Source organism: Pseudorca crassidens, chromosome 15 (assembly GCF_039906515.1).
Source record: "Pseudorca crassidens isolate mPseCra1 chromosome 15, mPseCra1.hap1, whole genome shotgun sequence".
Lineage (NCBI taxonomy): Eukaryota > Metazoa > Chordata > Mammalia > Artiodactyla > Delphinidae > Pseudorca > Pseudorca crassidens.
In genome coordinates, this window is record NC_090310.1 from 408,261 (window position 1) to 421,164 (window position 12,904).

At 47.8% G+C, this 12,904-nt stretch overlaps 1 protein-coding gene across 7 annotated transcripts in view; it reads left to right on the forward strand.

Moving 5' to 3' along the window:
- The window catches only part of SUN1 (Sad1 and UNC84 domain containing 1), a 52,150-nt gene that overhangs the window by 14,200 nt on the left and 25,046 nt on the right, over positions 1 to 12,904 (forward strand). For all 7 annotated transcript variants that reach the window (XM_067705260.1, XM_067705264.1, XM_067705265.1 and 4 more), the window contains exons 2-6: positions 995 to 1,091; positions 6,296 to 6,445; positions 7,832 to 8,016; positions 8,945 to 8,971; positions 9,075 to 9,260. In XM_067705260.1, coding sequence (XP_067561361.1) covers positions 1,015 to 1,091; positions 6,296 to 6,445; positions 7,832 to 8,016; positions 8,945 to 8,971; positions 9,075 to 9,260 — 625 coding nt within the window. In that variant the 5' untranslated portion in view covers positions 995 to 1,014. The remainder of the gene's footprint in view (positions 1 to 994; positions 1,092 to 6,295; positions 6,446 to 7,831; positions 8,017 to 8,944; positions 8,972 to 9,074; positions 9,261 to 12,904) is intronic.

Here is a 12,904-nt window from a genome sequence, read left to right on the forward strand (position 1 = left end):
TAGTGAGGCCCGCGCACCGCGATGAAGAGTGGCCCCCGCTTGCCACAGCTAGAGAAAGCCCTCGCACAGAAACGAAGACCCAACACAGCAAAAAAAAAAAAAAAAAATTAATAAACTCCTACCCCCAACATCTTCTCTAAAAAAAAATATATATATATATATATGAACTGTTTCGAAGAATATGGAGTGAATTTAAGTATTTTTGGCTTAGTTTATAGAAATCAGTCATTTATACCTGAATATTTTTTGTCTAGGTTTATCTTCCTTGATCTTTCAACAGCAGATTATGATTCACATTACTCCTACGAGGGTGTGGGGTTTTTTTTGAAGTGTGTGTGTGTGTGTGTGTATTTTTAGCCAGAGGAAAGTTTGAGTCATTCCAAAGAAATGTAGGTGACAACATGAAAAACAATATGCTCAAAACTTTTTAATTTAAAAATAATCTGTGTTTTCCTTTGGGGAAAAATAAAAGTATTAACAGTGCCTTAAGCTTATCTCTTATTCACCCTGCAGTTTTCTGATTCTGAGCTGCTTGTAAAAATTTTGCTGTCTAGGAAAGTATGGGAGTGTTTCTTGACCACGGAACAAGAATCAGTTCTGCTTTACTTAATAACAATAAAAATTTATTCCAGAAGAATGAGAACATTTTGACACCTTCAGGAATTTAAAAGTACGTTTTAGAAAGGATTCTGAGTTACTTTCTGTATTCTTTTCATCATTTTAAGTCAGTTGATCTAGGATTTCCCCTTGTTGCTTCTGTAGATTTATAATCCTAGGGAACTAAGTATGACAACTGTGTTCTGGACTTGCACCCGTGAGAAAACTTGTCTCCTTTGCTTAAAAAAAAAAAACCAAACCAGCCCTGCTTTACTGGCCTTGTTTAATCAAAGTGTTGACGGTGACTCTAGTCAGTCTGCATTGGGCCACCACAGACAGGGCTCCTCTGTGTGTTCCAGCCTTTAACAGACTGCATTGCTTTTCCCGCCTTCTGCAGTATGCTTTGAGACCGTGAACATGGACTTTTCTCGGCTCCACATGTACACTCCTCCCCAGTGTGTGCCCGAGAACACTGGCTACACGTATGCACTCAGGTGAGCTGCTCGCGTGCGTGTTACGTTGTCTTGCCTGGGCTGTTCTTGAATGCCTTTGGGTTAGTGGGGGCTTTATGGTACTTGCACCCAACTGCTCTGTGTTGAAAGTGAAAATATCTATGAACTTTATGTTATGCTCTGGTTTTACAAAACTGCCAAACTGACTTGGAAATTATGAGGTTGTTTTGAAAACCGAAAGTTTCTGATGACTCAGTGATTAGTCATTGCAAATGAATGACTGTTTTTGCCTCCACCCAGGTGGCTGTGGTCTCAAGAACACATCTGTGTGGTTATGGTGGGGTTTTGTGATTTATATTAATGGCTGAGTATTTTAAAATTAACAGAACTAACCTGGAAAGTGACTTGGCTTTGAGAGGAGCCATCATAAATAGAATTTTGATGAAGCCCACGGTTTCGAGACCACAACTTCTATCAAATGCACTGAGTTTTCTGTTTTTATTTGTATCTGATTTGATGCTGAACCTTGAAGTTTGAGTCTTAGAAGCTGTTGACTTGCTCTTTGCCTTTCTAGTTTACCAAGTATTGATAGAAAGGATGATTGAGACGAAACTTAAGTGTTATAAAATTATGGGCTACTGCCAAAGGGAAAACATTCCTGGATTGGTGAAGATTTGATTGGCAGATAGAAAAACCTTTGCATCCCGGCAAGATGTTTGAAGCACACAAGGAAAATGCTAGTGTCAGTTTTATCAATGGCTTATCTTCTAAAGGGTAAAAATGTAATTGAAACTTAAAGAAAATTGGAAGATATTTTAAGAAAACTGCTTCTTAACAGCATTAGTCAAATCTCATATTTAATGATTGAGTTTTTAGTCACAATTTTAGATCATGTCACACTTTCTGTAGTAACACACTTTGTTTTTGTTAAAAGTCCTGTAGTATTTTAGAACAAAATGAGTGGGCCAACTCAAGTAAAATTCCTCCTTATTCTGTATTGTGGAGCATAAAAAATAATAGTTCCTGGTAATTTATTTTTAGCTTTTATAACCCATTTTATTTTGTTTTTATATTTATTTATTATAACCCATTTTAAATACAGTTTTTAAAAGTTGCCTATGTCTGGGTCTCTACAGAGAACCCAACCCTCGTCCAGTGAGGCATGCAGCTGGATCGGAAGTGGATGAGAACTGAAGTGGGAAAGGCGGGGGGACTGAGCTGTGCTGGGAGGTGGGCCTGTGTTTGAGGGCGGTGGGGGGGGGCGGGGAGGGCAGCGAAGGGTTTCAGCCGGGCGGGGTGGGTGGAACCAGGGTTATGCAGATATGGAGAGTGGGGCGGTGCTGGTCAGAGACCGGCAGGAGTTCGGGGGGCCCTGATCACTCACTGCAGCGCTGGGCAGGGCGTGGGGAGGGAGGGATTCGGGAGGGAACGCTGGGGGCCTTGTGCTTGACTGGAGGAAGGGGATGAAGGAGGAGGCAAGCGTGACAGTCACGGCTTGGCGTGGGCACAGGAGCAGGACCACCAGTCAGCGGGAGGGGGTGTGAGACCCAGGCTCAGGAGCCATGTGGGCGGCAGTTCTGGTCTGGCCATCAGCAGGCCATGATGGCAGCCCGAGGGTGTCCTGGGTGCCGAGGGCCCACAGAGGCCCAGGAAGCGGTGATGGGCGGGCGCCGCAGCACGAGGAGCAGAACTCCTGCCGAGGGTCCCAGCCACCCGACACCCAGTCTGGAGGGGGCACGCCCAGCTGTGGACTGGCCTCACGTGGCAGTGCTGAGGCGGCTCTGTCCTTACCTGCCCTTCCCTCTCCTGCCAGTGTGTCTCTACGTCCCCACCCTTCAGTGAAGCCTCTGTTTACCGTCCAGCTCCAGCAGCAACTCATGGTCCCTGGAGGCTGGGTTTCCCTGCAGCCTTTCCCCGCAGCCCTTGGCCACCTGGCCTGGCCCAAAATTGTCCTCCTCATATCCTTGTCCTTCCAGACCCTCCCCTTCCACCTGCTAAACTCCCAACTCTGACCGTCTGTCTCATTACCACCTGGGTAGCCCCTGGCTGACCACCCCATGTCCAGCACTGCTGGCCTGCAGCCTCAGCACTTTTAGTAAACACGTAAAGGATCCTGCAGCATCCTGGTCATGCCATTTCTTTAAGATGTTTTTCTGTTATGGAAAATGCCAAACAGTGTGAAAGTTTGGAGAATAGTGATGATAAGCCCCTTCGCCTCTCACTTATTTTCAGCAGTTACCAGTACTTGGTCTCCCCTCCCCAGTGGGTTGTTTTGAAGCAAATCTCTAAAAGATAATGATATTTTTAAAACAACTAGTCAGAATACCAGGTGTTGAGAACCCAAGGTAGAAGGAGGGGAGAGGAGAGAGTCTGGGGCAGGTGACTGTCACACATGTTGCTAGGCAGTCGGGACCTGCTGGGCCCTGGGTGCATCTGTCTATAGGAACCTGTTACAGATGATGGTTGGGATCCCAGCCTAGGGCAGGAGGGCACAGGCGCTGGTGGAGCGCTCACAGAGTCGTGGGGTGGGCACCCCTCAGGTGCAGACAGAGGCGCTTGTCAACATTCAGGTCTGAACTCAGCACAGAACTGTTGGTCCCCGCCTCCCTCCCTCCCCCACTCCCTCACTCCCTATATCCCTCTCTCTCCCCCGCTGTGAACACTGCTGCAGCTTCTGTTTAGCTGAGCACTATCCAGCTCAAAGTGAAAGTACACATGGTCCTACCTCCTCTCAACTCCAGAGGTAACTATTGTTACCGGTTTGGAGGTGTTTTCTGAGCTCTTAACCATCTGTGTTGGTAATATGTGCTTTTATTTATTATTGAATATTTAATTTATTTATTTGTTTTTGGCATTGCTGCACAGCTTGCTGGATCTTAGTTCCCCGACCATGGGTTGAACCCTGTGCTTTTATGTTATATATATATTTAAAAACATGAATAGGATGATAATAGAGTATTTCTTTTTTCATTTAACAGTATATCTTGGAGGTCTTTCTGTGACAGTATATATAGATCTTTTATGTTTTCTAACGGCCTCACTGCATTACATAAGGTACATGTATCCTAGTTTATTTCATCATCCCCTTATTAATGGACATTTCCCAGTCGTTTGCTCTTTTCTTTTTTTTGGCCATGCTGCGCGGCTTGCAGGATCTCAGTTCCCCAGCGAGGGATTGAACCCGGGGTCATGGCAGTGAAAGTACGGAATCCTAACCACTAGGCCACCGGGAACTCCCTCATTTGCTCTTACAAACAGCCGCTATACTGGCTTCTTCCCAGGGCCCTCTCTAATCAAAGTAACAGGTATTTGGAACACCCTTCTGCCGGCAGGGGCATTGTGTTAGAGGTCCTGTGTTGGAAAGCCAGGACCCTCTCCAGACTGGCAGCGTTGTCATGTCCCCTGAGTTGCAGCCTCTGGGGCGTGTGGGGGTGGGAGACAGAGGTCTGGGTGCCGTCGTCAGCTTCTTGCCTTCTGCACGTTTGCGTATTTGTCTAGGTTGCTCCTCGAGACACACACCTGGTCTGGGGCCTGACAGAGGCCGGTGGACTTGAACTGCACTGTCCTCTCTTGATGTTCAAGTTCATAAATGGCCGTCCTCTAAACCCAGGACTTAGGTTAAGAGAAAGATGGTGGAGGGGTACTGGTCCATTCTTACGTGGTAGATTCTGACTTGAAATAACAATTTTCTTAAACGAGAATTGTAGTTATGTAAAATACTAAAAATAATCTTGGAAGAAAAGTAAGCATATTTTATACTAAAATTAGGTAGAGTTTAGCATCCTTGCTGCTCAGTGTGGGTTAGGGCAGCCTCTGTCTTGCCCCACTCCAGCCTCTCAAGTTGAGGAGGACCTTTTCCTGAAGTTATGTGTGACGCCTCAAATGGATATGACAACTTGAAGCAATTTGTAATAACTTTCTGAGGGTTTGATTTAACAGTTTCTAGTGTCATATCTGATAAGTTTATGGTGAATTTGATTCTGAAAATATTTTTATAATATAAAATAAAACGCGGAAATGTTCTTAAGCCCATTTACTTTAACTCAGATACCCTTGGTTACCGTGGATTTCCAGACCCTTAGCCCAGTGGTCTGCTGTCCTGAGCGGGGTCTGTCCTCCCACTGCCTGCTGGATGTGCCCCCAGCGTCTCCACCTCCTCCTGCGGATAAACTACCTGAGGGGTTTGGAGCTCCCTTCTCTGCCACAGCGGGGCCTGCCCAGGGCCTCCAGGGTGCAGGCTGTCCTCTAGCGTGCATGCGCACGAAGGCCCTTTGGTTGAAGCCAGGACCGAGGTTCTCTTGCAGCCCCACCTTCTGTGCCTTGGGCTGCAGTTCCTCTCTTGGCCTGCTTTGCTTCCTGTGGCAGTCGTGGCCTCTCCCTCCCTCTCTCACCTTCCTCCTTCCTGTCGGGTTGTGAGCTCACCTCCTGGAGGTGCGGAGTCCTCACTGTTTGGTGGCCCCGGCTGCTGGACTGTCTGTAGGATCCCCGCCCCCAAGGAGGCACAGAACAGGTTCTCAACTCACGTTTCTGGATTTGGAAAACTTGCTGACAGCACAGAAGGATCTGTGTTTTGGTTTAAGATAATGTGGAAGGGTAGTGGAGTGGCTTTTCTGTGTACTAGTTTGTCTCTGGGTTTATGATGAATTAAGTGCAAAGTGCGCTGGTGGCTCAGTCACTGGCTTTTCCTTTTCTCCTTACGTTGATTCATTCAGTGACTTACTGGGATCTCGGATTAAATGTCACGTAGTGGTCACTGTCTTGTTAACTGCTTTATCAGACGGTGTCTGCTAGTAAACGGTTATGATTTTCTAACAACGTTGATCTCATTCCTAGGTGGGGAGTCTCGTGAATTTAGCACGTCCTCACGTGCTCCCCAGGGCCGGGTGTAGCCTTGAACACCAGGCAGCTGGGGGATTCATTTCACATGTGCTGTGATCAGAGCAAATGTAGGGGCATCAGTTGTTGAGCAAGTTGGGTGCCAGCTTGCTTTTGCTCTGTCGGAAAGGCTTCACATAGTGATGGCTGTTTTTCTCGTTTAAAAAAAATATATTTTATTTATTTATTTATTTTGGCTGCGCCAGGTCTTAGTTGTGGCATGCGGGATCTTTGTTGCAGCATGCAGACTCTTAGTTGTGGCATGTGCTGTTTTTAAAAATTCATACTAGGTTGCACGTTCTGTTATTTGTTTGTTTTTCAAAGTGGTGTGGTAAGCGGTGTTCATCTATGATGAGGTTTTTTCCTTCTAGTTCAAGTTATTCTTCTGATGCTCTGGATTTCGAGACTGAGCACAAATTGGATCCTGTATTTGATTCTCCAAGAATGTCCCGCCGCAGTTTGCGCCTGGTCACCACAGCCCGAGCCGCTGAGGATGGCCCCGCTGGGGACAGAGCGGCCAGGTGAGCGAAAACAGTTAAAACCAAACACATGAGGTTTCGGTCTGTAAAACTTCACTCTCTCGAATTTACAGATATGTGTGTACACACACAACTGCACACATGGTCGTAGCTTTACTGTGAATGAGGCTGAAACCAGGGCTGGGGTGTGCGGGTTGTTTGGCGCTGGTGTAAAGAGGGATGCGGGCACCCATCCCGTTCGGGGCAAGTGTTCCCAGCTCATCTGCGTAGCAGGCCCCACCAGCAGTTAAGGGAGGAGCCCTGCCCATCATCATGTGGCCTTGCAGGTGTCTGTGTTGTTAGTGCTTTAAGTCTGTATACAAAATCTGTGTGAACTGACAGATACAGGCGTGAAGTTTAGATGTTTACCTGTATTTATGATTGTCCTATTCACTTGATTTCTGAACTCTCCACGTGCCCATCACTTATTTGTGCCCAAGAAGGGGCAAAAGTGTGCAGGATCTTTGTGCCATTTAGAGATAAAGAATAAAAGTAACAGCTTTCCTTTAACATCACTCATGTAAGAGTGACGAGCTTCCTGCCTGAGTGGTCCACTCTTGGGAGTGGGATGGTGGCTGTTGAGAGGTGATGGGACACTGGCCTGACAGCAAGGCTGGGTGCTGGTGTCTGTGGCGTCACCTCCCCATCTGTGGTTCACACTCACACACTGCACGCCCAGCGGCCTCCTGGGGTTCATTTGCAGTGAGGTTCTTGGATATCCTGGTTTGGGGTGTTCATGCAGGTACTGCTATGGGAACCACGGCTGTAACAGGCTGGTTCTCTGTCCCTGAGCAACGCTGGAACCAGGTTTCCCGGTGCATCTGCTCATGGGGGCCTTCCTGTCTCTGCTCCCTGCCTTTTGCTCACTTCTCGCTCCCTCGGTGGGGAGGGTCTTCAAGGGCTTTGTCTCCATCCTTGTGGTAGATCCAGTACAGGAAGGATTTTGGCGACAGCCTCTCCTCGCTGTACCTGATGCTGTTCCACCTTTACTAGTGACTGAGAAACAGTGCGGAATGTGCCTGTGGATGCAGTTACTTGTTTTAAATGGTTGGGGGGACACTAAATCTATAAATCATATAATTTCAAAATATAGGTCATTTTTATTCTTAGGTTATTTTTAGTTTTAGAACTAAAACTTTTGGGTCATGAGGCCCCAAATAATCTGAGAACTACTTTGTGTGTACAATTTTAGGAGGAGTTCTTGAGCCCAGCTTAACAATTCCTTTTTTAGATTAACAGATGTCTCATTACAGCAGAAAGGGCATGAGAACACGTTGCCTTAACAGTAGTATATTGATTCTCAGGCAAAGATTTTGTGTCGGTAAAATGTGATCATTTGTATATACTAGAAAAAGTCTGTAGACTTGCCCCTTTCCCCTTCCTTTTTAGACTAGCAAAGCAGCACAGCAGTGCACGCAAGCCGGCATTTAGTGTCAACCACACCTCGAGGAAGGTCCTGTCCTTGGCTGTCAGCCAGAGCGGCTCCAGTGCCATGCGGGCTGCGGCTTGTCTGCGGCCTCCTGTGCTGGACGAGTCTCTGATCCGCGAGCAGACCAAAGTGGACCACTTCTGGGGTGAGTCATCTCCAGTGCTTTCTCCGGTTCTTCTGGGAAGAAGGGGTGTCATGGCCAGGTTGTCCCTTTTCCCCTCACTGGGGGGAAGGAGCCCCAGGAAGTTTGGAGGCCTTCCTCTGGACTGAGATGGGAAACACAGGGAAACTGCTTCCAGCTGCCGATTGTGTGTCGCGATGTGGAAGATGGAGTGGCGTGGTCAGGGCAGTCTGATGAACTCTGTGTGTCTAAACGCGTGACTTTTGTGGGGTGTTTAAGCAAAGTCGTTGGTAAACTCACCAGCATGGTTTCAAGTTCCAGACAGCAATTTTTGTCTCACTGGAAAGCATCTAGTGTAGATGAATTGGCCCTAGGAAACGATGTGGCTTGTGACCTGTATTGACTAAGGCAGCAGCGTGACCCCGGTCCTCCCTGTGGAGGACTCGATGGCCACAGGGGCCATGGCTTTGAGGGGCCGCAAAGCTGCTTGTGTCCCCTTGATGTTCCGGTTGGCCCTTCTGAGAAGAATTAAAGGTTAGATTAGTTCCAGAAACCTCATGTGCTGAGTTGGGAAGCCCTGGAGCTCGTATTCTGTTTTGCTCACTAGCAAAGTAGCCCGCGGGCAGCAGAGGAGGCGAGTGTGCTGGTGCTGAGGTTCCTGCCTGTTCTTCTGTGCACAGCGTGTGTGTGTGTGTAGACAGTGTGAGAGTGCGTGAGAACAGAGCGTGTGGGAAGGTATTTTCTCCAGAGCTGTGCTTTCACCTGGAATTGAAAGCAAGCATCTGCATGTACCTGGAGACATTTCTGTTAGTTCTAGGCGTTGTAGGAAGTCAATCTTGACCAGTGCCATGATACTGATTTATTAACCATTGTAACCTTTACTTTTGAGTTTGTGTATTTTGTTCTGTTTTAATAATTTGAGCTCAACAGCAAAAATATGTGTGTGTTTTAGGTCTTGACGATGACGGAGAGCTTAAAGGTAATTTCATCCTTTTCTTCCCCACATTTTTCAAGATGGAGGTTTTAGTTAGGTGTTTGCAGATTGTAATAAGCAGGTTCCATCTCCTTCTTGCAAACTTCAGGTGGGAATAAAGCTGCCATTCAGGGAAACGGCGATGTGGCCGCAGGGGCCGTAGAAGCAGCAGGGAGCAACGGCTACACCTGCAGCGACTGCAGCCTCCTTTCTGAGCGCAAAGGCGCGCTCACCGCGTACTCCGCTGCCCGTGGCCCGGCCTCAAGGATTTACTCGAGGGATAGGAGTCAGAAACGTAAGTCTTGCTCTTTTAAAAGTTAGAAAAAGAGTTCACGTCCAAATATTAGATATTTCCTTTTCTTTTCATCAACCTTGTCTTATAGGCCTCAGTGTCTGCACTGTTTCTACTGTAGACTCGAACTCAAAGTTATCCTTTAAAAGTTTAAGAGATGCACCAAAAATTAGCTTTGTTTCTCCTCTCTCAACTTACATCTGATGTGGTTGGTCTTTTTGTACCTGGGAGTGTTTGGAATTCCATAAATTTGAACTTGGAGTAAGCAGGAGAAACCTCGTCCTGAACTGGACCTGTGGGCTGTGCAGTCACCTGCAGACGCTCCTTCTTTTCCTAGGGGCGCAGATGCCAGGCGCCCAGGGAGTCAGGGTGGGAGGCGGTGATGCTTGAGGCAGGGACGTGTTGTCTCTGGTCTCTGTTGTGGGTGAGAGTCCGTGACCGCAGGGGCAGCTTACCGGGAGTGTGCAGCTTCTGGGGGGCACATGGCACACCAGCCTTGTTTGGGAGGGCGGCAGGCACGGTGGAAGGTCTCGCGGGGCAACCTTGGCCCTGCTGACCGGCAGAGGAGGCCCTTGGGACCCCGGTGCGCCAGCTTGACCACAGAGGGCCCGGGCCTGCCCATGTTCCCAGCTCTGATCAACACTTGGGCCAGACTGAGTCGGCCTCGCTGCTGGGCCCCTGGGGAGAACACAGCTACAGAGGCCCTTCTGGGGGCCACCGTGTGACCAATGTGCCCCTCCAGGCTCGGGGCTCCGCGGCTGCTGTGATCACTGTTTGCCTTAAGGGAACACATAGGGAGGCTGGGAGTCCTCGACTTGGAATGTGTCGCCTTGTTTCCAAGCCCTTGGTACCTTGTCTGTTTAATCTGAGCACTGGAGTGCTTGGCAGAGCCAGAGGACATGCTCGGGCAGGTGGACAGGGTCTGGACAGAACAGTGCAGGAGGGCGGGGCGCTGTCTGTCTATCCCTGTGTTCCTGGCTGTGCCCTGCGCACGAGGATGCCCAGTTCATACTTCTCAAATGGTGACTTTGACATGATGAAGGATGATACCTGGACTGACAGTTATTTCTATTTCGGCGTCTCATCCTCGTTTCTAGACCTTTGGGTTTTGGCTGCTGTAGTGTTACCGACCTCCTTAGCGTTAATAGAGCAGTGTGGGAATACAGTGAGGGGAAGGGGGTGGCAGAATCAATGTGAGCGTTTCCTCTGTAACAGTTTCTGGATCGTGTGGGTGCTGTAGAGACCAGCATCGCTGAGCGCTCACTCTGCCTCCTGCGCTCTGTACCCATGACCTCACTGACCCTCATAGCAGCCCTGCTGGACAGTTGTCACCCTCATTGTACAGACCAGTAAACTGAGGTTCAGCCAGCTTCAGACACTTGCTGGTAAGTGATGGAGCTTGGACCTGGCCCCAGGCATCTCGCCTGCAGGGCGCCCTCCCCGAGACGCTGTGTCCTCTGAGTGCTCTCCCAGGGCCGGGACTCCGCACCTGGCATGCCGTGTATCGGGTTTTGAGGCTGCATTTTGAAGTGTGCCGTTGCTGAGTTGAGCACAACACCTTTCTCAGAGTAAAAGCACGTTCCACAAACGGTACCTGGTGGAGTCGTGGTGCTCACAGGTCGCCGCCTGTCTGTGGCAGTGTTTGCTGCTGTCCCCCAGCTACGTCTGCGTCACCAACAATGCAGCCACTTGTTCTGACAGCATGGAGGATGGTGGGCCTGAACCCAGCTGTGTGGTTGCTGTGTCTTCAGAGGGAAGGTCAGCCGTGGTAGCTTTGGTGGCAGCTTCTGGAAACTCATCCCACTTCCTGCTTAAATCGGTCTTGAGTATTTTGGTGGAGTAAACAAGTTACTATACTGTTATTTGCTTTGAGCTTCTATTCTTATCATGCCCCTTGCTCTTTTAGATTATAGCAGTGGTTTGTAGACCCAATGCTAATTTGTTACCTTTGAAAAAATTAGTTTCTAATTATTTGAGTAAAACATTTATCAAAGAACTTTTGAAAACCACAGAGGTGTGCAAGGAAGAAAATTAAAATCACCCATAACCTACACCCAGAGGCTTTTCACTCTTATTGCGTGGTTGAGGTCACACTGCATGAATTTGTTACATGGGCATATTTACTCAAAATATGGGTAACTCTTCACAATCATAAGTTAATCCCCACCCCACATTTCCTTTCTTTCTATTCTTTTTCTTATATTCTCATTGTGAAATCTTTAAACCTTTAAATTTATCTATTTATTTACTAGATGAATTAAGTCACCCCTTGTCCCTCCCCAGTCCCTGTCTGGTTTCCCTTCTGGAGGGAGCTGCAGCTAATCCTGTTCATTGTGGGTTCTCCTGCCTTTTTAATGAGGTGAAAATCATATAACATGAAATTAACCGACTATTTTAAAGTGTACAATCCACTGGTATTTCACAGTGTTGTGTAAGCACCACCTGAATTTTGCTTTCATGTTCCTACAGAAACATGGAGTGTGTTTTTGTCTTTACTTCAAATACATGGTTTTGCAATTTTTTTCATTTTAAATGGTAATTGCGATGAACTTCATTCTTTTTGATGCCTGTCTAATATTGCATTTATGGTTGTATCGAAATTTGTTTAGTCAGTGTCTAGGTGGACATTCAGGCTTTCTTGTTTGTACACTTTTAAAAGCAGTGTTTTCTTTGGGTGTATTTGTGTATGTGCACAAGTCTTCGGGGTAGGCAGGCCAGAAGGAGCGTAAGTGTGCATTAAACATCATTCATCCCGCCTGAGCCACGTAGTTTCTGATTCTGAAACCTTTTGAGGTTCAGGTTGAGTGCATTGTTGACAAAACGTGATTTTCTGGGCCACGTCAGAAAGGCTTTAAAAGCCTTCCATGTGTTTTCCCTGGGACATCGAACAGCGCTCACCAAAGCAAGGTGCTGATAGGATGCGTGCAGATGGACAGATTCAGTACTCCTGTGAGGGCTGGCACCTGTGTGAGAAACCTGTAGGGGCTGGAGACCCGGGAGACCCGGCTCTGCCAAAAGGCGCTCCTATGTGGGCCAGCGCGCCTCGGGCCTCCCTGGCCCCTGGGCTAACCGCACAGAAGGACCCAGGGAATTGGAATCTGGAAACACACACTTCTGTGTTTTTTCTCTTGCCTAAGGCAATGCTTGCGTCCCCCAGTAGAAGGTGTAAACTAACTTAGAAAAGATAGGTCTGAATGAATGAATGAGTGAATGAAAAGTCATTCCTTTGAAACTTTGTCGGTTGTCTTGGGTGCTTTGAGCAGAATTTTGCTAATTGAATCAGCCTTAGTCTTTAGAGAAGTAAGGACTGAAACGTCTGCTGCTTCCGGGAGAGGGACCAGCCAACTTGGCTGACTTCGGGGTTGGACAGCTGTGACTGCCGAGCGGCTGAGGCTGAAGTGGGCGGCGTGGCACGCTGCGGCTTGGCCTCTGAGCTGAGCAGCTGAAATACTACTGACCGGCTTTATGGAGGAGCAGCTCTGATGGAGCCCGTCCTCCTGAAGAAACCGCGATTAGCGACTAAATATATTTTAAAAAGTGTTCCGCCCAGCAGCTTCTAAATAAATACTTATAACTGCTGAGAAAAGAAGATTGTTTACAATTTCAGTTTAAATAGATTCTTCCAGTTGACTTCCCAAAAGACTGAC